At 36.3% G+C, this 26252-nt stretch overlaps 1 protein-coding gene across 1 annotated transcript in view; it reads left to right on the plus strand.

Moving 5' to 3' along the window:
- The first annotated feature begins 618 nt into the window (after positions 1–618).
- The window catches only part of ZCCHC6 (zinc finger, CCHC domain containing 6), a 29774-nt gene continuing 4140 nt past the window's right edge, over positions 619–26252 (plus strand). Inside the window, exons 1-24 of the mRNA XM_010007221.1 lie at positions 619–1111; positions 4183–4358; positions 4952–5068; positions 6073–6250; positions 6702–6790; positions 7888–7939; positions 9787–9856; positions 10734–10860; positions 11611–11730; positions 12706–12837; positions 13576–13756; positions 14155–15287; positions 15417–15567; positions 16254–16340; positions 17154–17254; positions 17770–17827; positions 18541–18644; positions 20521–20610; positions 20700–20813; positions 20912–20989; positions 21618–21795; positions 22461–22508; positions 22680–22771; positions 23231–23346. Coding sequence (XP_010005523.1) covers positions 619–1111; positions 4183–4358; positions 4952–5068; positions 6073–6250; positions 6702–6790; positions 7888–7939; positions 9787–9856; positions 10734–10860; positions 11611–11730; positions 12706–12837; positions 13576–13756; positions 14155–15287; positions 15417–15567; positions 16254–16340; positions 17154–17254; positions 17770–17827; positions 18541–18644; positions 20521–20610; positions 20700–20813; positions 20912–20989; positions 21618–21795; positions 22461–22508; positions 22680–22771; positions 23231–23346 — 4085 coding nt within the window. The remainder of the gene's footprint in view (positions 1112–4182; positions 4359–4951; positions 5069–6072; positions 6251–6701; positions 6791–7887; positions 7940–9786; positions 9857–10733; positions 10861–11610; positions 11731–12705; positions 12838–13575; positions 13757–14154; positions 15288–15416; positions 15568–16253; positions 16341–17153; positions 17255–17769; positions 17828–18540; positions 18645–20520; positions 20611–20699; positions 20814–20911; positions 20990–21617; positions 21796–22460; positions 22509–22679; positions 22772–23230; positions 23347–26252) is intronic.

Consider the following 26252-nt stretch of genomic DNA (forward strand, 5'->3'; position numbering starts at 1 on the left):
CAGCTCCAGGCCTTTTCAGACTTCTCACAGCTCAGGAGAGTGCTGGGGAGTTGCTGGGGGTGGGGGGAGAGAGTAGGGGTTTGCACATTCCTGAACACATTTGTATACAAGTGTACATATTTTCTTTTAGTATTAGTGTTTAATTAAAGCTGTGTAGTTTAGTTTGCGATCCAGCCAAGTCTCTCTCTTTCTCTCTCCTTCCCTACCTGGGTGGGAGGGGGTCAAGAGCATTGTTGTCTCTGGTTTAATTGCCAATCCTTAGTCAAACTGTGACAGACTCTGATATGGGCTCATAAATGTAGTTATCTATCCTAAAGACATCTAGACTTTAAAGCCCCAGAAAGCCATAGGCAGACTGTGCATTTGGTGGTGCATACATGTTAGACACGTTAAGAGGAGAAACGTAGCTGAATTTTGGAATGCATTTTTTTTTGTTGGAATAAACTTTGCTTTCCACCAAGAGTTGCTTGCCTTGATGCTATGACAAAGCCAGGGCTTTGATTGTTGAGATTTCCCTAACAATATAATAACCAGTGTTTATCACTTGGTTAATTTTAAAATTCAACTTCTGTGTTTTTAATTTTTAGGTGAGGATCACTGAGCTGAACAGCAATAGCCATGGGAGATGCTGCAAAACATTGCTTTGCCAAACAGAACAAAGAACAAACTTTACATCAAGAAGAATTAAAAGATAGTTCCTTACAGAAAGACTGCCGAGTCATGGATCAATATGGCAATGGCCATAGCAATAAAATAGATACCAACCTGCAAAAGAAAAAGGGAACACCAAGTCATTATGGAAGCAGTCCCAGACAAGGGCCACGTAATGTTTTGAGTAGCCCAAATTCACTTAAAATCACATCTTGCAATCAAGGGGCGAAGTTAAATGATACCCAGAGAGACCAAATGAAGAAGTGGATATCCGATGACCATCATGGTCCTTCTGACAGCTGGAGGGAGTACAGATCTGTTGCCTGGTTGCCTGTGTGTAGCAAGTCAAGAAGGGGCTCTCTTCATGACGCTGAAGGTGCTGGAAACCGAAATATAAGACGACAACTTCAGGAAGACTTAATGAGTGAAGTTGTGCCAGACATGCAGAGAGGAAGCTCTGGTAATCAACATGTTTGTTTTTACATAGATATTCAGTAAAGTAGCTTTGTGTGTATGCTACTGAGAAGTAAATTTTCAAGATTCACTCTTAATGCAAAAAATCATTTGTGTTCTATCTTGCATTGCAAACTGTTGACTGTACTGCAGCACTTTAAACAAATTGCTACAGCAAATAATACAGAATGTGTTTTATAAATTGTATTGTTTATAAATGGTAGGAGTAAGTAGATTGCAGCATCTGTGTAGTGTTCTTGTTTGCAGTTTTCCAGGTAGAATTTTATTGAATCTGCCAAGGTTCATAAGGGATGTTTCAATTATGTTGATACAGGGTAGGACTTTGGAGCTACTGAAGAGATCTGTAGCAACATATCTTAATGAAGATTGAAAAAAACAATGCCTCATAAGTATTGTGGGAGCTTACTACTAGCAACAGTGATAAGACAGAACTAATTTTCCATGCGTATTGAACTTGTCTATGGGCAACAGGCACTAATAATGAGAGGATAAGCCCTAAGTATGCAAGTAAATGCAAGAAAGAACAGGCTAAGGGAGGATACAGTGATCAATATAATATCTTCATTGAATATGAGTACCATAAGGAAGTGTAGGTAGAACAAAGCAGAAAGAGGGAGCTTTAAAGAAAATATAATTAGATGGAAACACTAAGGCATAGATGAGGTGCTGCTAAGATGGAATGACAGCCTGGTAGCAAGAGACCTGTATTATTTTATTTAAGTCTGCCCCCTGATGAGAAGAAAAGCTATTGCTAGGTGAAACCAGGAAGTCCAGGAGTTAAATGCCCTTTGCCTTGATACCAGCTGTCACTGATTTTGTCAAAATGATAGGAAGTCTGTTTGGATTCTCTTATCAGTGTTTATTACAGTACTCTAATGATGAGTGAAGATAGCATGCTTATGAATTATGTGCTTTTAAATTTTAGTATCCTGTAGAGCTGGTAGGAACTGAATGCAAAAAAGTAGGAAGGTTGATTAAAATAATCACACAATTGGAGAAATTGCCTACATATAGGGTGAAATACAAAAGAAGTATGTGCAAATGCCATTAAGTAGGAATGTCAGCTGTACAAATAAAGGAAAATTTTCTAATGGTCAAGCTCATGAAGAACTGCAGAGGTTGTCTGAGAAGTTGATAGAGTATGTACCTGAAAACCTTTAAGAACAGGTTGAGTGAGTTGCTTAGGATTGACGAAGTTCATTTCATCATGCTGCAAAGTGCAGGCATGCCATAGCTTACCCCTTCAAAAGCTCTAATTCTGTGTCATGTAGCAAACAATTACTGAAAAGGTTTCATTTAGCATTTCCTTTTACTTTACATCTTTTATGCAAGTTGTTGCTTTCCTTTACCTGTATGTCATTTTCTGTAGCTCTTAAGAAAGTTTATCAAATCTGGGGCACTGATTTTTCTGCAGGAGCTTTGACTTGCCTTTAGTACTTTAGGTAGTCATTAACCTATAATGAGATTGTCACTACTGTGACTACCAAGTATTAGAAGTATTTATTTCTTTGTAGTTTTTTGGAAGTTACGTAGTGATTGCAGAAACAGTTGGTTAGTGAGTTGTTTTCCCATGCTTTCCTGCAAAGACATTCATTTACTACACATTTTTCCCTAAATTCTGGCTACGCTGATCAGTAAAAATGACGTCAGGCAACACAGGGTTTGGGTCTTAGGTGTTTGAGCAGGAGAATCAGCATGTCAAATAGAAGGGGTGTTCAGAGCTTTGGAGCCTTGGAGCTTCCTTGGGAATACTGTTCTTGCAACCTATTCAGACTTACCTCTGCTTATTCCAGCATAAACTGGTGCTACTGCTGAAATGAATGTTACCATTCTTTCCCATTCCTGTTTACACTAGTACATGCATGCTATTTAGTGAACTGAGTGAAACAACTGGTTGAAAATACACACGTTTTTTCTGTTTTAGCAATTACTAGAGACAGATACTGTTATTGCAGGAAGGAAACTATAAATATATTTGGTAGAGTGTTTGTGTTTTATCTGATTTTTTGGGTTTTTTTAATAATGACAAATTAAAAACCTTGTGCTACGGTAGAAGTTTTTGAGTCTAAAGAAGTGTTGCGTAAACTTTCTCAGAAGCAGGGAACTTTAAAAATCCTGTGCATCTGGATATACTGCATAGGTACTCAAGTGAAAGGTTAAGATGTGATCTAAAGTCATGTGTGACAATCTGGCCTGTATATATTAATTTCTGAGATTATTTTATGGGTATCCTTTGGGCCAGTAGCAATCCCATCTTCAAAATTATGACGAAGTCTACTTAGAAGTGGTAATTTACATTAATTAGTTCCCAAACTTTTGCTGTAAACATAAGCTGTCTAAACATACTCATTCTACCAGTTGTGTAGCTTTATTAAGAAATATGTGGAAATACTTAGCAAGATCATTTTTACTGACTTACCTAGCCAATAAAGTTGGTAGGGTTTTTCCCACTTTATTAAATAATGTGAAGGCAATACTGATTCATACATTTTTTAATTGAAAGGCAAGTGACATTAACAGGCAGTTACTACGGGTGATAATAAATTGTTCAATGTCACCTAAGCCATGGTAGTGCTATATCAAAGTGCTGTTAGGTCTTTGGCCTACACTCTTTAGTTCTGTGATACTCGTAGTGACCTGTGGGTCAGTACACTTCTAGCTTGTTTGTCTAGCTAAGCCTGACCAGACTGATTTTTATATATTCTATGTTTTCCTTATAATGACATACACATGTTTGAACTAGGCAGTGAAATCTATTGCATTTCATTTATTATTTTTTTTTTGCCAGTTTTAACAAAGCTATCTAAGTAAGACCTGTGCCTTCATTGGGAAAAATTAATGGTTTTTAGTAGTTTGGGACAAAGGTACTGTGGTCATGACATAAATATACATGCTTGCGATTGTCAGATTTACACAGAACAGACTATGAAACCATGCAGGGTAGATGATTTGTATCTTCTTTGACTCACACATAAGTAGAATTAAAGTAGAAAAAAAATAATGCTATGTGGTACTCTGAAGTTATTTGACATACTTGTTCTTATAACTCTTTATAAGAAATGAAGAAGCTTAGGAAACCAAGAAGATCAAGAAGAACTAGAAAGGATGACTATGATCAAGATGAAGTGAATGGTCCAGTCATAGATGAATCTGTGCTGTCAGAAAAAGAACTTCTAGGGTTGCGGCAAGCTGAAGAACGATTGAAGCGAGACTACGTTTATAGACTGAAGAAGGTGCTACTGTCTTTACTTGTATAGTCCTCTCCTATTATTTTGTTTGTAAATGGGATATAGTGGGATACAGTCTAAGTAATTTCTCTGACTGTAGCTAGAAAGTCTAGTTATGGAATCGATCAAACATAAAAAGGGATGCTGTTAATGGATTGTCAAAAGAAGGCAGGTTATCTTTTTGGGTTTTTGTTTGGTTATTTTTTTTTACTATAATAGATCTTGGTTTGGCAGCAGTTTAAGCCCCCCAAAATGGCTGCTTCTTTAATTCATTAACTAACAATCAGATCGCTGTTTGCTGGGGCAGTGGACCAGTAAAGTTTTATTGTATAATTTTTCAGTTAATATATTTTTCCATAGGCATTGGGTATTTTCCACTGTAAAATACAAAGTGTTAGGCGTGATTGACCCAGTACTACCATTCTTCTGGCATTGTTTTTTAAGTGCAAATTTTCTCCTATAAAGATGAAGTTAGGAAAGCTGAAGTAAGTATTTCAGGACTTCGAGTTACAGTCGTTCAACTTAGCAAGGGTATTTATTGAATGAAATGAAGGTGATATCTTTCTACATTTTAGGGTTTTTTACTGTCTTTATTTTAGCAACCTCGAAGCTACCCATCAGCAAAATATACCTGCAAATTGTGTGACGTTTTGATTGAGTCTGTGGCTTTTGCTCATAAACATATTAAAGAGAAAAGACACAAGAAAAGCTTAAAGGTGAGTTATAAACAAGAAAAAGTATAAAATGCAGATTTATGAAACTGTCCTCACTGTACAAAGGACAATGAAACTGTAATGCTTCTGAAATCATCCTACATTTATTGTGTTTTGATCTTCTTAAAAGCTATTACTTAGTGATACTGGTAAAGAGTTAACTGTGACTTTGCTTCTGCTCTCTCATCTTCAGAATTTAATTTGTACTTTTTCATGCCTATTATTTTTAGAAGTTGTTCTCATTTAAAGTATAACTCAGTAATATTTTGTTACTGGTGATTTAAGTGTAATAAAAAAGCTGTATCAACTGACTCTTCTGCTGTTCTATGATTCTTCTTGTAGACTACATAAAGAGTAGTGTTATTGTGTATTTCTTTGGTGTCTTTCAACAATGAAGACTTGTGATCAAGTCCAGAGCAATGAAGAGTAGCAATAAGCAGATATAATTGGCATGGTAGAGTTGGAGATTATAACTTATATGTCAGAGTGAAGATGTCAATTCAGAAGTTCTGTAAATGAATGTAAGAACTTGTGGAGTATTACAGACTTGTTTATATGTAAAGGAAGTAGTTTTGTTTTGAATATAAGCATCAAAATAATCTCCAGCATAACCTCACTTTTTGTTTTTTGAATTATGTATTCTGATTTTTAAATTATGTCTTCTGTTCCATCTACTTTGTCAGCTTGAAGTGGATAAAAATACTTGTCTTCTGCAGGTATTCTGTTTCTTCCTCTAACTCCTGCCTGTCTCCACTTCCTAGGTGGTAAAAGAATTGGAGACTTTTTTTATGTTCTAAATACATGTATGTATACCTCCTCACATCACTGAAGCTTCCTGCAGTATCTAACTGTTTGTACTGGTCACTGTTTCTCTCTTGTTCTTGCTTCCAATTACCTGCATTATCTGGACAACCTATGGTGGTGTTGGTATGAGTTGCAGGCCTTTATTGTAGCATATTAAGCAGCCCAAGGAAATTATTAAAATTACAATCTTCTTATCTCTAAAGGAAAAGCAAGAAGAACAGTTGCTGACAGCTCTGCCTCCTCCAACGGCTTCCCAGATACAGGCTATTGGTGTTGCTATTGAAAATGTAGTGCAGCAGTTTGGCTTAAATAATGAAGATCTAGAAGAAAGGCTCAACATCAAAACAGTGATGGAAAACTTATTGCAGCGAAAATTGCCAGGTATTAGTTACAATCTCTTTTAAATTGTAGAAATGCCAGCTTGGAGAAAGAAAACAACAGCTCATAAAGTGAAAACTTAATTTAAAACCTTGGCTAGCTAAATTTGGGAACAGTATATTTAGTTACTAATCTGAATGACATGATACAATGTGGTAATACAACACGGTATCAGAAATTAATTACAATGGTCTTCGTTACCCGAGCAGAGCTGTAGTAAAAAGTGAAGTAGAGCAGGACACAGGAGGCATTTGACCTTACTGGTAAGCCTCTACTAGCAACAGTATGGAAGGCAGGATTTGCTAAGACAGTTCTGTGCTGTTGGCAGACTCTTCTTCATTCCTGTGGTTATCAAGACTGTGTGTAGAATTTAGATCTACTGACAATGCCATGAAGTAGCTGCAGACTTATAGTTAGGTATAGAGTAAATGCAGTGTGATTCTTTTTGTTGCAGAGTGTTCATTAAGATTGTATGGCTCCTCCTATACCAGTTTTGGTTTCAAATCTTCAGACATAAACATAGATATCCAGTTTCCTGCCAGTGTAAGTAAGACCTTTTTATTAAGTACATCTAAGTGGTATTGAATGGCTGTGCCTTTATGTAGATTATAGTTTAAATATAACTTGTAGAGTGGTAGTACCACTTTTTATTAAAATGTGTGGGGTAGAACAGAGCTACCACATTAAAATGGTCTTAAAATAACACTCCTTGCTTTATACATCTGTATTGATGAGGAAATATAATACAGAGTTGTGTTTTAGCACATTTTCCTTCTGAAGACTCTTAAAATGTACTTCTGGCAGTCTTATGAGACAGATCATTATTTACCTTGTCTTCTTTGGATTAAATGGCACTTCAATGATCTTTTTTTTTCTGTACTGATATATGCACATCAGAGTTTTTGATTGCTAGGTTATTTCTGAGTCATTAAACCATCTTAACATAATTTATCTGTGAAGTAATTTGAATTCTTAATTTATCATGTTAAATGTTTCTATACATCTTTACGCTTGAGCATTTAAAAGAAATTAAGTACTGTGAAAAGTTTTTGATTCCATGCTTAAACTTAACATCTGCTGTAGATGATTTGGCAGTCTCATAGTTATAATTTAGCATTTCCTTTAGGAAACAAAGATGGAAATACAGGGAAAATTAATAATTTTAAGTTCATGAAGTGCATATAATTTAAAAAAGCTATTATTCCAATTTTTTATGTGAGGCAGACCTGTGGTGTCAAGAGGCAAATATGTCAAATCATATTTCAACACACTGAAATAGTATCTCTTTTAGTGTTTTTTTCCACAACAAGGTATGATCTTTAAGGTCCTTCCAACCCTAGCCATTCTATGGTTCTACAATTCTGTGATTTGATAGAGGTAAAAATGGATTTACTTAAAAATACTCCAAGATGTGGGTTTTTTCATCAACATAGGCAGAGTTCCTGTTCCTTTTGATATAATTTATTGATAACCAAGGACTAAACAGTTTTTTCTCAGTTGCTGTTATTTTGTTTCATTCTTGCTGCCCTCTGTGGAAGGAAAACAGAAGTGGAGTAGGAGTGATGTTTTACTTTTTTTTTGAGTTGTGGGAAATGACCGTTTTCTAGCTATGAAAACAGCTCTGTTACATTTGTTGACAGATGACCCAACCAGATGTTCTCTTACTTGTGCAAGAAAGTCTCCAAAACAGTGGTAAGAAAGAATTGCTGCTTTCTCAATTCTTTTAAACTATTACTGCTTACTGTTGTTGAATTCCACCTCTGTTGAACAGCTACACCACATGCTACCATGCTATTTATTTATTTTTAGAAAGATGTGAGGGTTAAAAATACTGCAGGAAAAAATACATTGGCAGGACTAACTTAGGTTTGATATTCAGTTATTATTAAAGTTCCATTATTTGAGAAATTCCTAGTGAGAGGTTTTCTTCTACATTGTAAGTGAAGATGTCATTAAACAAGGTAGAGTGTGCTGCCTTTGTTTCCCCAGGTTGCACTATTAGAGAAAGTAGTCTAAGCTCTTCTAACATGTGATCAGAAACATTTTAATATACTTTCAGATTGTGGGCTCTTTTCGTATAATTACATGCATTTGCCTGTTAGTGTGGTGAGGCCATGTACAAATGACTGCATGCAGACATGGGTTTTTTTCAGGTAATAAATACAACTCTATCCATTAGTATAGGCAAGTAAATGTCAAGATTTAAAAAAAATTTACTTAAAACAATTTGAGCATATGCATGCAAAACATGAAAAGACAGGAAAAAACTCTGTCCTTTCAAGTGCATATTGCAAAAAGTAAGTTTACTGTTTTCTTGCCTTGTTCTATGTCTGCAGTTGGATAATCAGACCGTATAGTTCTGAGCATGTGTATTGCATGCATACATTTATGGACCTAGATTTTTCTTATTGCTACCCCCACCCCTATTGCATGTGCATTTTCTTGTCTGGTCAAATTACTATTACAGTCTCTGACAAGTGGGGTATTGTTCAACCATATTGAAGGAATGAAGACCTAGATTCTATGAAAAGTTAAGATCTTGAATGTGTTTTGAAAGCGAGTGATGCTTATATTAACACTGTGTAAAGCCTTTTCCTGTGAGTCAGAAGATTCAGGGACAGAGCACAAGGCTTTTGAAATATTCCAGTGGCAAAAGTCAGATGTTTTTCAAAACAATCAAGTGCCCAAATGGCTGTATACAATCACGAAAACGTTCTTTCGGAATTTTTTAGTTGGTTATGTACGATTTTTTCATAGTCTCCTCTCCACTTGGCCCAGTGAACCAGTGAGGTATTAAAAAAGAAGGCCAGTTTGGATCAATAAACTCCCCTTGGAGAAAGGACTGCTGTACATAAGTACTGCAATAAATAATAAGATTTACTATAAATAATATTTACTGCTGTAAATAAGTACAGATTTCTGTGCTTATTTAGTGTTAAGATAAAAATGTAGCAGAATTGCACTTGGAAACCTATGTAAACAATAAGAGGGGAAAAAAAATTAAGAATAGCAAGAAGATGCTACATGATATCACTAATCCTGTTGTATACCTATGAAGAGCGTTTCTAGATGACCAGGGAAAATAAGCTTGGATATTTTCTTTCTGTCTAGTACTGACATAATGCTCTACTCTTTTCATTTTTCACACTAATGTTGTTTTACAGATGTCATTGGTCTGCCTTTTTTCTGAATTACTATAATGACCCAAATTACTGAAGTCAGCACTTAACCAAAGTATAACTGCTTAATTATGCCTACTGTGTATATGAATTTTGAAAAGTTCCTTTTTTTTCTTGAGTATTTTCTTAACAGAAAGTGCTTACCATAGAGTATAGACCATACTCTTCCCATCACAAATTAAGAACTTGCTTTAAAAGAGTGGTGGAATTAATCTGTCAGATGTACTGAGTTATTTGTGTCAAAATTAGTGATTTTATTAAGAAGTTGACATTCTAGGTGTAGTCATCCAGCTGCATCCAGTTTAAGATATATTTTGTCAGCACCATGTTTAACTTGTCTTCTTCTTTTTTTCCCCGTAGAATCTTTTACGGAAGTTGATGCAGATTTCCATGCTAGAATACCGGTGGTGGTGTGCAGAGAAAAACAAAGGTCTCGGTTGTCACTTTGTGTGTTCTAATAGTATATAGCAATGTAAATTATGTGTACCAACATCTGAAAAATGACGTTTCTGTACTAAATTATTACAGTTCCATGGATCTTGAAACACAAACTAACACTCATGGGCAAGTCATTCCTAGCCTAGAATAAGAGGGTAAGGGTTGTTCTATCCTCAGCTGTGTATTTCCCAATCCCTTCAACCATTATGGCTTCCAGCATGTACCCTTGCCCTTCCATCTGGGAACTGCTTAAGCAGAAATTTTCCTTACTTATAGGTAATGTAGATACCATGTTTAAGTTTTTTTAAGGGCAGGATCAGCTTGCTTAGCTTCACTGGTATTCTGCAAATCAGTGAAAGACCTTTTGTTTTGCCCATTTAGTGGATATCGCTTAAGATTCATGAAACATTCTATAAACACCTACTAGTATAGAAATATTACACGTTTTTTGCTGCTACCTTGATCTTTCACTATCTGAAAATGTTTCCTGTGCTGTGGAAGCATCTGGGAAGCTGTTTTCTGATGAATGGGGTATGGGAAGATGTTTTTAATTCATGAGAGAAATTAATGCTGTAATTTTTTCAATTTATTTTTTAGTTCAGTGAATTAATATAATTAGAAACAAATACTTAAATTTTAATTGTATATGGAAACACTTCTACAAAAAATTACAATGCATATATTTTCAACCTAACCATAAATCAAATTTGTTTTCCATGCTCCTTTTAATGTAGGTATGGTGACTTTGAGATACTGTTAAGTCTTTCCTTGCAGCCTTCTGCTGTACTGTTTTGTGAGATGTCATCTGACCTATGGCTGTTCTTAAAAAACCTCTAAGATCTTGTACTTTGTTTATTTTTGGGTTTTAGTGGCCTTATTTGTAAAGTGAGCGCAGGGAATGAGAATGCTTGTCTGACAGCAAACCATTTGGCTGCACTTGGAAAACTGGAACCTACTGTAGTACCTTTAGTGATTGCCTTCAGGTACTGGGCAAAGGTAAGAGAAGTTTGTATTGCCCCATCTTTGAATAAATACTGAATGAACATTGATATTATGCTGTTAACATGGTAGGTATGGTTTAGAAAACAGTTGTTGAAACTATCTTTAGAAAAAGGGTTGGGAAAAGGATATTTAATGTTCTCATAAATTGTAAATTTTATAAATTATATCATTATGTTTGTGTGTTAGAATGTTCCACTAAATTTCAAAAGTGGAATTTTAAGGTTCAGTTAGTGGCATACTCTTAAGTATACTGCTCTGTTACCAAACTAGTCAAAGGAATGTATATGAAATGGAATTACCAGTTTCCCATACACTTAATCCATCATGAAGGAAACAAAATAAAAAGCTGCTTGCTTCCATATGTAGATGGGAAGTTTTTGTGAAATAAAATAACTTGTTCCAAAGCTTTGTATGCCTGCAATTAAAATATTATTTAAGAAAAAATACTTTAAAGCTTTTGATTTGTACTGTATCTGCATAAAATGAGTTGGTATTTTTGCAGATGTGCTTTATGCTGTATGTTTTGCCACTTTGTATCCTATAGCTCTTAACCTAAACATTTTATGGTAATAATATGACTCAGTAAATATGCAGGCCTTGAGAACAAAGTCCGTCTTGACAAGATGTCAAAGATGTCTGAGTTTCTGTCAGTATTTAGTGTGACAGACTTCTGACCAGGAATTAAAAGAATATTTTCCACAGATTTGCTTGAGACTGTAATGACTGCACCGTTTATTTTTACAGTTGTGCTGTGTTGATCGTCCTGAAGAGGGAGGCTTGTCACCGTATGTGTTTGGTTTAATGGTTATTTTCTTTCTACAACAAAGGAATGAGCCTTTTCTACCTGTATATTTCGGATCGTGGGTATGTATGATAATACACCAAATAGTATGTATGAAAGAACTAAGCACTTACAGTGGCGTGTAACCTGTCAGCTGTTCTGAGCCAAGCCATAAGCACTCCATTTCTGCAGGAATTTAGAAAGAATGGAAGTTCAGCCACACTACACCTAACTTTTGTATGCTTGTCTGTAAGGGTGCACTTCACAATCCTAGTAATTCAGTTAAGTGTTCTGTTGCCCCCTTTGTGAGTAAGGAGAGCTGGGCATTCAGTGATGCAATATTGAATGCATTCAGTAACAACTTACTATCTAATTTCTTCCAGGGTGTTGAGAACTGCATTCACATAGCTACATTGCAAAACAACGTCTTGGATTTTGAAATCAATTTATTCAAAATGTAGACCACAGCTGGGGAGCTCACTGGTGTTGTATCAATACAAGAGATCAGACTAGGGTTTGGAGAATATATTTCTTGGGTTTAGAAGCTGAAATGCATCTTAATATTAGGAGTTGTATTATGAACACAAATCCAGAATCCAGTTCTCCAGGACACCATTCAGGTGTTATATTGATGGCATTCATGGCCATTTTTGTTCTTACAGCCACCTGCTATATTTAGTGCGTATGCTCCAGTTTTCATAACCAATTACATGGACCTTGCAGTTCATGTTTTCCTTCAGTACATGACTGGCTTATTCCCAAAGAGTTTTCACACTCTACACTGAATGAGAGAAAAATCCTACAATGTAAGACCATATAATATTTATACTTGTGTAAGGTTCTGTGACATTTGGTTACGCTTCCAAAAGCACTGAGTTCTTCAGAGTTTTCTGGAGAGAAGTATGGGGAGAAGAGAGAAGCAGATTGAGGCATAATCTAGGCATGGAACAGCTGTTTTTAAACTTTGTTCAGTTTTAATTGGGCTTGTTGCTATGGAGAGGAAGGATTTAAAGTTCACATGATGGTTAGGTGTATGTTTCTTACTCTGTTTCTTTTAGATTGGAGGATTCTCAGAAAAAAAATTAACTAATTTTCATCTGAAAGAAGTAGAGAATGGTGCTGTGGTTTGGGAGTATAACCCCACGGATGATTCTGATTTGCCACAAGAAGTTTCCCCGAGCAGGGGCAAGGTCTGAACCATTTAATCTACTTCTGTAGTTCTGTAGAAGTCTAGCACTGCTGCGCTTTTTTTTTTTTTTAATTTTCTATTTCTGTTTTGAGTTAATGTTGCGAAACTATGAGCTGGACTAAGAGTTTGCATGACTTCTTGATACCATGCTCATTATGCTTGCCTCTTGGTGTCAAGAACCTAGCAGGAAATTCAGATGTCTTACATAAGGCCCTGGGTTTTGATCTGTCAGAGGGCAGACAATATAGTTTATAGAGCTGAAGCTATTTTATCTCAGAATTAGGTTAAGCATATGAAAAATATTTCCTCTTAGTTTTGGACACTGTTTACCAATTATTTATTTTGTTATAACAACTTTGCAAAAACCAGTATTGCTATATGATGGCATGTGAGGACAATACAGCTTAGATTTTGCTAAAAAATGGGCTGCATAATCCATTCTGTCCCATTAGATTACATGTGATATTTTCTTGGAAATGTATACAATATGGCAAAAACACTTAAACCATTTCTTAATTTGTTATATTATTTGCCATTGCTGCAGTCTTTAATTTTGAAGTTTAATGATCTGGGTTCACGTTATCTGTTCCAATTTTTTAATTAATTGCAGTTTTTATTGCAACTGCAGAAGCATGGAAGCATATAGTTTTTTAATATTACATTACAGATTAAATGTAAGGAAGGGTAACTGCTAAACACCTGCGCATTAAATATTATTTAAGCTTTTCTTCTGTGGCAGGTTCCCTTAGTGTTTGGTTCGGGACAGCAGTGTTCAGCACCTGCTGGTCAGCTCTGGGTAGAACTGCTACGTTTCTATGCCTTGGAGTTCAACATGGCTGATTCAGTTATTAGCATACGGCTCAAAGAAGCAGTGTCTCGTGAATCAAAGGACTGGCCTAAGAAACGCATTGCTGTGGAAGGTAATGTGCATATACATATATATATATGTACATATATATCAACAAACTTCAAAGAACTGTTCCTTTAATTTTCTAAGGTACTTAGAAAAAGTCTTGGCTATTGACATTGTGGGTAGTAACAGAATTTTTCAGTATTGGACTGTGATTCCCAATAATATAGTAGAATGTGTTTTGGAAAAAATCAATTTAAGTAGTATTTCTCATGGGTGTTTTTTCCAAGGTTGTTAAAAGTGATATGCGAGCTTTAAAATGAACTGCAGCACAATTTCTAGGTGTTATGTTTCTACACAAAAGTTTTAGAGTAAGTAACAGAAGCATATTCAACTTTTGTAACAATGTAGTTGTATTCTTCTTTTAAAAGTTAACATCTGCGCTGCTGACTCACTTCTTTCTTCTAGACCCATATTCAGTCAAGAGGAATGTGGCAAGAACTCTGAACAGCCAGTTAGTGTATGAGTATATTCTCCACTGCCTAAGAGCAACTTACAAGTATTTTGCCTTGCCTCACAAAAAAAGTGGAAAATTGAGCAAAAAATCCTCTCCAAATGCTAATGAGGATAAATCCCAAATGCTGAACCATGGAAAAGGTGGTATAAAGCATGAAAACCCTGAACTGAAAAACGTGGGTGGTACAACAAACACAGCTGTAATGGGAGATGATGTAACTGAGACTATAGGTATGGCTCAGGCACATCAAATGGATTCTTCAAGGCTCTATGATGGCTCAGAAAGCTTCACAGAAGAAGAACTGGCTGATGATATAAGTAATTTGGGAATTGCCCATGATGATTCAGACTGTATAATCGAGGAAGTTATTTCTGGAGATAACGAGGATTTTAAACCAAGCTGTGAAGAGACAGAGAGTGGAAATGAAGAGGAAGAAGAAGAGGAAGAACATGAACAACAAAAAAGAGGGTGGAATAATATTTTGTCTAATGAGCAGGGAATAGATGAAGACAGTGATAGTGGAGATCTCGCTGTTACAGTGAATGAACATGATACAGAGACATGTAGTACTTCAGACTTTGAAGGTTTTCAAAACACTGCACTTACAGAGAGTGATGAGTTTGGTTTAGAGTGCAGTGGTATAATGGATAACAAGATTGACATTGATGAGGAGAGCACTGAAGGTACTGATGAACTGGATGAATCCCCCAAAAAAATCTTATGTTCAGCACAGAGTCAAATGTTGCAAATTATTAACTTGGATGATGAGGAGGAAGAGGAGGAAGAAGCAAGCCTTCTCAAGCAGAGAGAGTGTGGTGTTAGAAGAGCTGGAGATGAAGTAGTTAACACGTACACAGGATCTGGAGATGACGATGCACTGTCAGAAGAAGACGACTTTTCCATCCCCAGTAAATATGAGGACAAACATTTTGAAGTGAGTGTGGAAGGACCTCTGAGGATCAGTTTGAGTCAAGAGGATCTTACTGAGAAGGGAAGCCTTTCTGAAGACTACACAGCAACAGAACAATGTTCGGAATCTGAGCTCTTCTATGAATTCAGTAAACCAGCTTTTACAAAGGGCAAGGTAAGGAAGCTGTATCAGAACATAAACATATTTCTTATGTTCTATTACCAGTTACTTAAATGAAAGTGTTTCTTAAATTCATTAAAGCAGTATAGTTTCTAAGACTGATCTTGCTTTCTGTTTTTGCAGTCTCCTACTGTGGTATGTAGCTTGTGCAAACGGGAAGGTCATTTAAAGAGGGATTGTCCAGAAGACTTCAAGAAAATTGAGCTTGACCCACTGCCAATGCTAACACCCAAATTCTCAGTTATTCTAGATCAAGTTTGTGTCCAATGTTACCGTAAGTTTTTTTCCTTCGAATATTGTTGTGAGATAGAAGAATAATTGCAAAAAAATAAAGAAATAATCACAGGCTAATGGTGCTATAAAGGGGGCTGGCTTATTTGCTGCATGTCATCCACCTCTCGGATTTGTAAGGGCTTTAACAGGACTACATAATAGCTTCTATCTAGATAAATACAAACTGTTAAGGTTTCTCTTCCATACGCAATGGCTGTCTAATTACTCAATTAGACATCCTAGTGTAATTTCGAAGAGTTAAATTTTGGGTGGTTTTTTGACTCATACTTTTACATTTCTGTCACCTTGAATTTCATTACTGTTCCTTAACTTTTGTTTTTTAGTAAACAAAGACATCAGTATGCTAGAAAAAAAAATGGAGTCAAAATACTGTTTTGTAACACTTCTCCACTTTTGTTCTTTTCAGAGTGACCCAACTTTCCTCCTTTCTCTCTCGCCATTTCTGACCAGACAAAATGCATTGTCTGTCTAATTAATGTTTTTCTTTGAACAGGTATTTCTTCTACTTCATCTTTGCTTTGTTTCCTTCACATGTGAATCTTCTCTTCCCACCCCTTCCCACTGTAAACCCCTCACTTTTTTCATTTGAATCTTTACTGTTGAGTCTTTTCTGGAGATCAGTTTGCCTGAATTGTTGTCATTTGTTGGTTTTGTTTGTTTTTTAAGATGACTTTGCTCCAAATATTGTAGAGGATCAGGCTCGGGAACATATAAGACAAAGTTTGGAAAACTTCATTAGACAGGATTTCCCAGGTAATTAGGCAGTTCTAGCTTTGTATTTATACTTTGGTGTCTTCATGTGTGTTTTCCAAGAAAAACTATCATGCCAGCATAATAGATGCTTTAATTTTGAACACTTAACCTAGATTGTTGCTTCATTATAGTAATTTCCATTTTAAGTCTTTTAAGGCTTCGGTTTAAGTTTTTTTGGCTTAGTCATATATACAACACATTACTAGGAAGGAGTAGTGGCAAGTTAAGGAAAAAATAAGGCAGTAGGGGAAGTTTTACAATTGTCATTTTAGCTTTATTCATTAGACAGACTTGTATTTGCTTTTACAAGCAACAAATCCTTCCTACTGAAATATACTGGGTTTGGAATATTTTAAAATACAGGCACATCATCTGACCTATTTGCAGAACTTAGGTATTTGGGGTTTTTTTTGTATGTTTCTGGAGCTCTCAGCTGTCATATCTGGCCTTCAGTTCATAGTCTTTTAAAAATTAGCAAAAGATTTTTTGCCTGGATCCTGGTATATGGACAAATATGTCCCTTAGTCTGAAAATCTCTGTAGGGAGCAGTCCTACACATTTTATCAGATTTCAGCTTGGGTCTGCAAGGTGATGATTTAATTATTAGAAAACCTAAGTTGTTTCTGGATCTGTCAGGCTGTTTATTTGAATCAATAGAAGCAAAGATTGTTTCATCATGAAAATTGGTAAGACAATAAGTTTTGATGTACCACAGAAAAATAATATTTTCATGCCTGAATTAAAGACATGTATTTCTACAGTCTGAGAGATTCAGTGTCAGTATGTGGTTTTAACCCATCATATCTCTTCCAGGAACCAAGCTGAATTTGTTTGGCTCCTCAAAAAACGGCTTTGGCTTCAAACAAAGTGACCTTGATATCTGTATGACAATGGATGGGCGGGAAACTTCTGAGGTAGTTTGAAAATATTTTTTTCAATGCACAGTTTTATGGTTATATCATGTATGTAGCACAATAAATTTATTATTTTGTAAAAGCTTTTCAAATTAAAAGAAAACACAAGTAGGTGCCACAAAGGTAGATTATTTTACGGTATTGTGCTGTTGGTCTAGACATGAGTTTAAGAACTGCTCTCAAGTAGTCATCTTTCTTCTGAATTCTGCACTACCATTAGTTCTAGCGTTAGCTGTGCAGATAAATGATGTGCTTTGTGGCATATATGACTAAACAGTGGAAAAGAACATCAATGTCCTCATACCTAATATAAACCTTTTATAAGCCTCTGTTGAGATACCACCTAGTGTTGATTTTACAAGTGCTATTTTGAAACAGTTTCCAGTATTCACATGATTCTGTATGATACAAAACCCTCAATTATACAGCTTTAAGCTAAATGGCAACTAGTAAAAGCTTTACCTAAAGTACTTGTAGCAGATAACATCTTTCAACTTACTTTTTAAATGTTTTAGGGACTTGACTGCATCAGAATAATTGAAGATTTAGCAAAAGTTCTCAACAAGCAGTCAGGTAACTTTCTTGAAAATTAAAATTAATGGTTCTGTTTGTGACTTGAGTTGCTGTAGGGAGATCATTCTGAAGCTCTGTAGGTTAAAATATTTTAAGATAAAAAACATATTGAGGAAGTTAATGCTGGTAAGAGTGAGGCTCTATATTGTGAACATTTGGATTTCTTTTAGGTCTATGAGGTTATCATGTTACAGGATGGGATCCAAATAGGACAGATAAATATATTTATAACCTGTGTGCATACGAACAAACCTTAGGCTAAGCTTGAGGTTTCACATTAGTAGTTATGTTGTATTTTTATGTTCAGAGCCTAGTGAGTTAGTAGTAAAAGGTACGCTGGTACAAGTTTGCAATGAGGATTCTGTTTTTCCTAATAGAAACTGTCATTTCATAGTGCTTGCTTTAGTGTATCTCACATGAGTTTAATACAATTGGAGCAAACTATAAATGATTTCTTAAGCTTATATTTCGGTAACATTTAGACTGATGTTTGTTTTATTGGGGGGCTAAACTTGTATAAATTATATCTAGCTGATTCATCATGTTTGACAAATACCTAAAGTCAATACTAAAATATAACCAAAATAGAATTTTGGTATCAACTAAGATTTTCTTTTATAGCCTTTTTACTACAGTTTGGAGCTGTTTGTAGAGTCATTTGATACTGTTGCAGCTGTTTTGTAGTCATTCACTAATTAAACATTTCACCCTAGGTTTAAGAAATGTTTTGCCTATAACAACTGCTAAAGTCCCCATTGTAAAATTTTTCCATGTTAGAAGTGGTCTTGAAGTAGACATCAGTTTATATAATACTCTGGTAAGGTTATCTCCTTTTTTATTGTATGTTTTCTTTTTTATGTTCACGTTCAATAATCAATTGTTTCAAATTGTTTCAAATTATCTATTACAGCTTGAGATTTATGGACAACTTTTTTCTTTATTTGACTGAGTGGAGTTAGTTGCACAATGGTGACATCAGAGTTGTCACTTCTCAAAGAAAATACATTTGTTCTTCAGTAATAGTAAGAAATAGTGATTCAGGTATTTGTCATTTACAGAAAATGAGAGAGACTAATAAAACCTCAGCTTTCCTACACTCAACTTCCTGTCATGGCTTTTGCTTAGTCTTAGGATCTCAAATAGTGATTTTTAAATACAGCTTGCCTGAACTGGAACATGTGTTAAAATTTAAAAAAAAACAAACCACAAGTTCTTTGCCAAATATTTTAAATACAACTTTGCTGGTTATTTTCAGTGTCTCTAAACTTCAAAAGCCAGTTCCTTGAAGTATCAAGGGAAAGAAAGTTTTGGAACCACAAACTTTCTTAAGTTTTTTTATGAGCTTAAGGGGAGCTTGAGGAAGATACCTCAACCACTAGGTCTGAAAGTTTTCTTGGAAGTTATTTGTCTATGTGGATCATTTGATAGCTCTTGCATGTCTGGTCTGAGATCTCTTAGTTAAAGAGCTTGCCTTCCGCCAAATCTTTTCAAAATTCAGTAGTAGATTGTGACATCCCACCCCATGGATAGAGGAGAAAGGTAACTCCAATTCATTAATCGCCTTAGTTGGATTAAGGTGAAATGACACTTAAAGTCTGTATTTAACCATTAGCTTTAATTAGAACTATAGGAGTAATTCATAAAGGCTAATAGTATATGTGCTTAGGTTACGTGATCATAAAGGCTGATACTTTGATTATAAAACTAAAAATACAGATATTCAAGCTGTGTGACCTCGGAAAGGTCACAGTAAGCCTTGTGTTACTTGATGATTTTAGGAAGAAGAAAGGAGAAAGAAAGAGAGAGAAAATAGGAGAAGAAAAGTTAAGAGACAGAGACATCATGAGTCCTGGATCCAGCGTTAGTTGTTTGGTGTAGAGAGAGAGAGAGAGAACCCCCTGAAATTGTTGCATGCCTGCATTTATGGGCTCCACCACTTCTGGAGTCTTCTGTCTTAACTACCACATTGTTCATTACTGGTTTGGTTGTTCCTGCGTGCTGTGTAAATTAGCATGTATGTTCCTTGCAGGTGTGGGAGGGCAAGTCTATTTGGCCTGGAGTTGAATTGGTGGTTGTGATCTCTCCCTCCATCTTAACCTTTTTTCCCAGTTCCTGCAGTTTTGTTGGCTTCATGCCATGTGGCGCAATGTTTCCTCTGCTGTCTCTCATGGTGCCCCTTCAGCTCTGTTCTTGTAGCTCTTCAAGGCTGGTGCCTAGGCTTCTGGTATTCCTCAACAATCTTCCTCCGTTTCAATCTCCCCTTCATATGAGGCTTTGTTTAAGGGAAAAGTTTTCTCTGAGTGTCTGAGGTGTTCTCTCATTATCACCCACACCCTCCGCAGCAAATGGGTCTTTATTTTGGGGAACCACAGGTCGACAGGAGTGTTAGGACCACTGCCTGGGTGGACCTGTCCCTTCATTTGGTCTCCAAGTAGATAAATGCTTCTTGTTCTGAAGTACTGTTCTGTGAATGCTGCTTTGTACTACTGTGCAGATTAAGGATATTCATCAGCTTTTTAACAGAGCAGGTGATAACCTCATTGTTGAGTGCTTCCTTTCTTTATATAGATTCTATACAGGGCTTCATACATGCATTTCTTGAGCACACAACTTAGAGGTTTCCTTGGTTTCAATTTATTCCTTCATTTCTTCAGAGCTTCTGTATTTTCTATTTAACTTACTTATTTTTATAGGCCTTGCATAACACAAGACTCCTGTCATCATATGCTGCCATTGATCCTAGAGTGAAATACCTGTGTTACACAATGAAAGTCTTTACGAAAGTAAGTGTGTTTCAGACATTCTGGAAGCAGTAGCACCTGCAGCAAGAAATGATAACCATGAAAGATAATAATCATGTTTCATTTTCTAGATCTGTGACATTGGAGATGCATCACGAGGCAGCCTTTCTTCTTATGCATATACTCTTATGGTGCTTTATTTTCTTCAGCAGAGGAATCCACCTGTCATTCCTGTTCTTCAAGAGGTACAGTATATCAAGAAAGAAATGTACAGTATCGACCAGAATAATGTCAGTGCTGAATCTGAAGGGCTCTTCTAATGAATTTAATATTATGCTTTCAGATCTACAAAGAACCAAAAAAGCCTGAAATTTTAGTTGATGGCTGGAACGTTTATTTCTTCGATAAGATAGAGGAGTTGGTGAGTAAATCCTATTAATCTGAAATACTGTTACCTGCAGCTTCACAAATGGAAAAGAGTTCATTTTAAGAAATATGATCTTCAAGTATGATGGTTGAATACATAAATGGAAGTGGAGTAGGTATTGGTTTGAAAATTGCTGTTACATGCTGTAGAGCTTTAATTGGTTGTAACTTACCTGTGTACAAAAAAAATCTTCAAAATGTGGAAAAATACATTTAAAAAATTATTTTAAGGTGTTAATGATGATTGATTGCTCTCTGTGTCACATTACTGAGTGGCAGTAACTCCTACTAATACCAGCTGCGTATTTAGTCATAGCTGGTTAATCTTGTTGAATAGTTTTGTATTGAGAGACACATAAAGTGAATTAATAAATTCTTTTTTTAATAACAAGCAAAATCTAGTGTTACAAATCTTACTAATACTCCACTTCTGTTGTTAATATTTTTTTAATATTTAAAAATCAATGTTGGATTATTAATGCCGATTATGAAGGGAGATAAATATTCTGGTGTAGCTCAATTGTGTTTCTTTATAAAATAAGAGTTTTGGAACTTGGAAACTCAATTTAAATTATTCTGCTTAATGGAATGGAATGGAAGTAAAAATATTTGTCTTTTTTCAGTCAGCTGTTTGGCCAGACTGTGGCAAAAACACTGAATCTGTTGGGCAACTGTGGCTGGGACTTCTTCGTTTCTACACAGAAGAATTTGATTTTAAAGAGCATGTCATCTGCATTAGGAGAAAAAATCTGCTTACAACTTTCAAGAAACAGTGGACCTCCAAATACATTGTAATTGAAGGTATAAGTGATGAAGTACATGAGTATGTGGAATTTCTATAATGCCCACATTAAAAATTTGGTCTTTCAGTAAGGCTTACGTATTTTTCTCTTACTGGATTATAAATTGTTTTCTGCTCATGTTTTGAAATCATCACAAAATTTTCATTGAGCTTCTGTAGTACTAAAAACTATTCTTAGTTTTGGAAGGTTTTTTAACTACTGAAAGAAGCTGCAAAGTAGATTTCATAGTTGTAATGGTGGTAGTAACTGACACAAAAACAAATTTGACCAAATCCTTTGGAAAAGAAATTAGCTTTAATCCAGTTGAGGTTTTCTCACAAAGCTGAGTGTGTATTTACGTGACCAGTTTAACCCTGTGTATGATTACTAGTAATAGTTACTAATTAGTAAGTAATACCATGGTCTCTATAAAGAAAATGCAGTGATGTGTTTTAGAAACATTCCCTAAACCGAATCAACTTAGTCTTTTACAACATTTCAGTCAGTTCTTAGCTCAACAGCTGTGATCCTTCATCCGTGGAATTAATTTATTTTCAATTAATTATTAAACAGTTTCATTTCAGTATATTAAATCGCTTTGGGAATAGCTGGCTGACTAAGTGTATGTATAAATTGCTCAGCTGACCCTGGGCTTCAGTAATGTGTGTAATGCTTTTTGTACAGATCCCTTTGATTTGAACCACAATCTTGGAGCTGGATTGTCAAGAAAAAGTAGGTCACCCATTAGCAAATTTGTATACAAAGTCAAGATCTTGTCTTAGATCTTATTTGACTGGCTTCTTTGATGTTTCGATGATGTGGGTTTGTTTGGTTTGGTTTGGTTTGGGTTTTTTTGTTTGGTTTTGTTTGGTTGTTTTTTTTGTTTTGTTTTTTCTTTTCCAGTGACAAATTTTATAATGAAGGCCTTTATCAATGGGAGAAGGGTATTTGGTACTCCTATAAAAATATTTCCTAAAGAATATCCATCAAAAATGGTAAGTTGCTTCTAAAAGCAGTATGTGCATGCTGTTGGGTGTATAACTTGCCACTCATAGCTGTAAGGTTACACTCATTTTAAGCTCTCCTTCGATTTCAACAGTACTCAAAATATTTACAGGAGTTACTACACTATTTTTGTGTTGTGTGTAAAATGTGTTGGCATGCAGAATACTAATCAAGTCAGAGCTTCATTGTACTGGCTTACAATTGTAGTTCCTACCAAAACCAGCATACCATTTTTTAAAACTGCAGTTTTGAGAAAAGAATTTGCACACCTGGTGGCCAGCAGATTGCCTGTAGAGAGGCCAGTGGCCAGTTAATTTCATCAGGTTTTTCAGGAGTTCAGCTATACACACAAGGTTTATTCTTCTCTGTCATTCTTAACTGGAGTTTAACACTTGCTTGATTTCCCAAATGTATGAATTTTCATTTTAAATGCATGCTTTCTTCTTCAGGAGTACTTTTTTGATCCAGAGGTGCTAACAGAAGGAGAACTGGCACCAAATGACAGATGCTGCAGAATTTGTGGTAAAATTGGTCATTTCATGAAAGATTGTCCCATGAGAAGAAAGTGAGTACAGTTTTGGCATCTGTGGGGAATATTTCCTTAGGTTTGTGGGGAGGAGATACTAAGATAGTAATGCTAAAGCAAGGCTTTACATGCTGCAGATTATTTCCTTTACTGTTGAAATGAAAACGTATCAATAGCAGTTTTGGCAGTGGTGGATGGATATTCTGTGTTCAGCCACTGCTTAATCTTTGTCAGAGTTATCTGTAGTGTTTTTAAACAGAATCTCTTCATAGAAGGCTGCAAAACTACTTAGCTTTTGATAGTAATACTAACTCTGCTCTTCATTATGCAGAAAAGCAGTAGTCAAAGATAATCTACATGCAGAGCTGAATAGCTGTGTGCTGTGTATAGCACTCATTAAAGCATTTATATATTTTCATTTATTAGCTTCTACTAGAATCCTGTTGCTCCCAGCAAGACACATCTTGGTGATGTTCACAGGAGAATGCAATTCATGACAAAAAGGCAAGACAGGGATGTCATAGCTTTATTTTTCTTACACAAACACATATGAGAACAGTGTCCTGTTTTGCATCCAAGAAAGTTTCCTTATCCTGAGTAACCAGACCTCCAAAATTCAGCACCTGTCTTGCAACAAATAAATGCTAAACTGACGTGCCTGCTTTCTGTATTATGAACTTACTAAACTCCATTGAAAATCCATTGATTTTCTTTTTTTCCTAGTTAAGACAAAGCACTTTAAAGATTTATGTCTATAAATAGTGAAAATCAGCAAATAAGTTCCAGAGAACAAAATCATTAATGCCTTTGTGCTCACTTGTAAGGTGAATGTAAAAATCAAACCTTTATTTAGAGTCTGTCTTAAAAGCTTAAAAATCACCCACACTTTCATAAAATCATAGAATCATAAAATACCAGGTTGCAAGGGACCTCAAAGATCTTCTGGTCCAACATTTCTTGGCAAAATCATGGTCTAGGCAAGATGGCTCAGTACCCTGTATTGCTATATCTTAAAAATGTCCAATGTTGGGTAATCCACCACTTCCCTTGGGAGGTTATTCCAATTGCTGCTTGTTCTTATTGTGAAACATTTTTCTCTTGTGTCCAATCGGGATCACCCCAGGAGCAACTTGTGCCCATTACTTCTTGTCTTTTCCATGTGACTCCTTGTGAAAGAGGAGTCTCCATCTTCCTGGTAGCCACCCCTGGGACATAGCAATAAGGTCTCTCCTAAGCCTTCCTTTCTCCAGGCTAAAGAAACCCAGTGCTCTCAGCCTTTCCTCGTATGACGGGCTTCCCAGTCTTTTGATCATCTTCATGGCCCTTCCCTGCACCCTCTCCAGCCTGCCCACATCCTTCTTTTTCATATAGCAGGGACCAGGACTCAATACAGGATTCCAGGTGTAGACTGACAAGTGCTGAGTAGCATGTTATGATGACATCCTTACCTTTGCTGGTGATGCCCTTGTTGATGCAGCCCAGACTTTCTTTGTCACTGCAGTGCACTGTGCACTCCTGTTGAGCTTCTTGTAAGCCAGAATCCCTGCATCCCTTTCCACAGAGCTGCTCTCCAGCCAAGTGGATCACAGTCTTTACTGCAGTCCTGGTTTGTGTTTCTCAGGTGCAAGACTTTACAGGGTCCTTCTTGAACTTCATAAGGTCATTGTTGGCCAGTCTTTCAGCCTGTCCACATCTTACTGCACGGTGGCTCTCCCTTCTAAAGTGTCTACTTCCCTGACTCAGTTTGGTTTCACAGCAAACTTACCAGGGTACACTTGGATCTCATAATCCATATCACTTATGAAGATACTAACCAGCACTGCGCCCAGTATTAATCCCTGGGGAACCCTGCTTGTGACAGGTTGCCAGTTTGAAATAGAGCTGTTTACTGCTGCCCTTGAGTGCCCATCAGTCAGTTCCCCACCTGCCACATAGACGATTGGTCCAGATTGTAGTGCACTGAGTAACAGTATCAACAAGCTGTGGTAAAACATTAATGAAAGACTTGGAGAAATCCAGGTAGACAATGTACACCACTTACACTGCCTCAACCAAGCAGGTTACTTTGTTGTAGAAGGCAACCAGATTTGCAAAACATTATCTAACATTTGCATGAGGAAGCAGTCCTCCACACATTCCAGGAACTTGATGGATGACATGCAAGCTGCTTTATTGTTCTTCTGATAAAGAAGCCCAAACACCTACAGTTGCAGCATAAGAGATATTTGAGCACATACGTGCCCTGGTGGTACTCATTTGTGGACTGGACTTGTTTATGGTTTTATTCTTTGGTTGTGTTCTTTTGTTGTGTTTTTTGTTTTTTTCTGAACCTGATTCTCCCATTTTCCTCAACAAGCTCTTCTGTGGAAGCTGGTTCCATATGTATGCTAGACTGTTTCTCATGTGCTTAAAGCTGGTAACATTTTAGTTTCGTAAGCATCCCATAAGCATAGCCTTGTGGGATTTAGTAACACTACTGTCTTGATGATTCTGTAAGCCATGGTTATGCTCACCCTCTAACTTCTCTCCAGGTTGGAAAGTCTTAACCTTTTTAGTCTCTCTTCCTCAGACACTTGCTCTCTTCATCATTTAGCTTTCTTTCTCTGTATCCCCTAACTCTACTTCTTCCTTCTTAAAATATTAAGAGCAGACTAACATGTAGTACTTGGATGTAGGCATGCAATGGATGTATGCAATGTAGCATATTCTTTCCTGTTCTTAGTGTTCTGTTCATCCTAACACTACACTCCTTGATAAGAATCCCTCCCCATCTTTTCTGTAGGCCCCCTCTTGAGTATTGAAAGGCTTCTATAAGGACTCCCTGGAGCCTTCTCTCTTCCAGGCTAAAAAACACCCAACACTCAGCCTGTTCTCACAGAGGAGGTACTCTCATTGTCTTTGTTACCCTTCTCTGGACTTGCTTCAACAGCTCCACATCCTTCTTG

Source organism: Chaetura pelagica, unplaced genomic scaffold (genome assembly GCF_000747805.2).
Source record: "Chaetura pelagica isolate M959 unplaced genomic scaffold, ChaPel_1.0 scaffold40, whole genome shotgun sequence".
NCBI lineage: Eukaryota > Metazoa > Chordata > Aves > Apodiformes > Apodidae > Chaetura > Chaetura pelagica.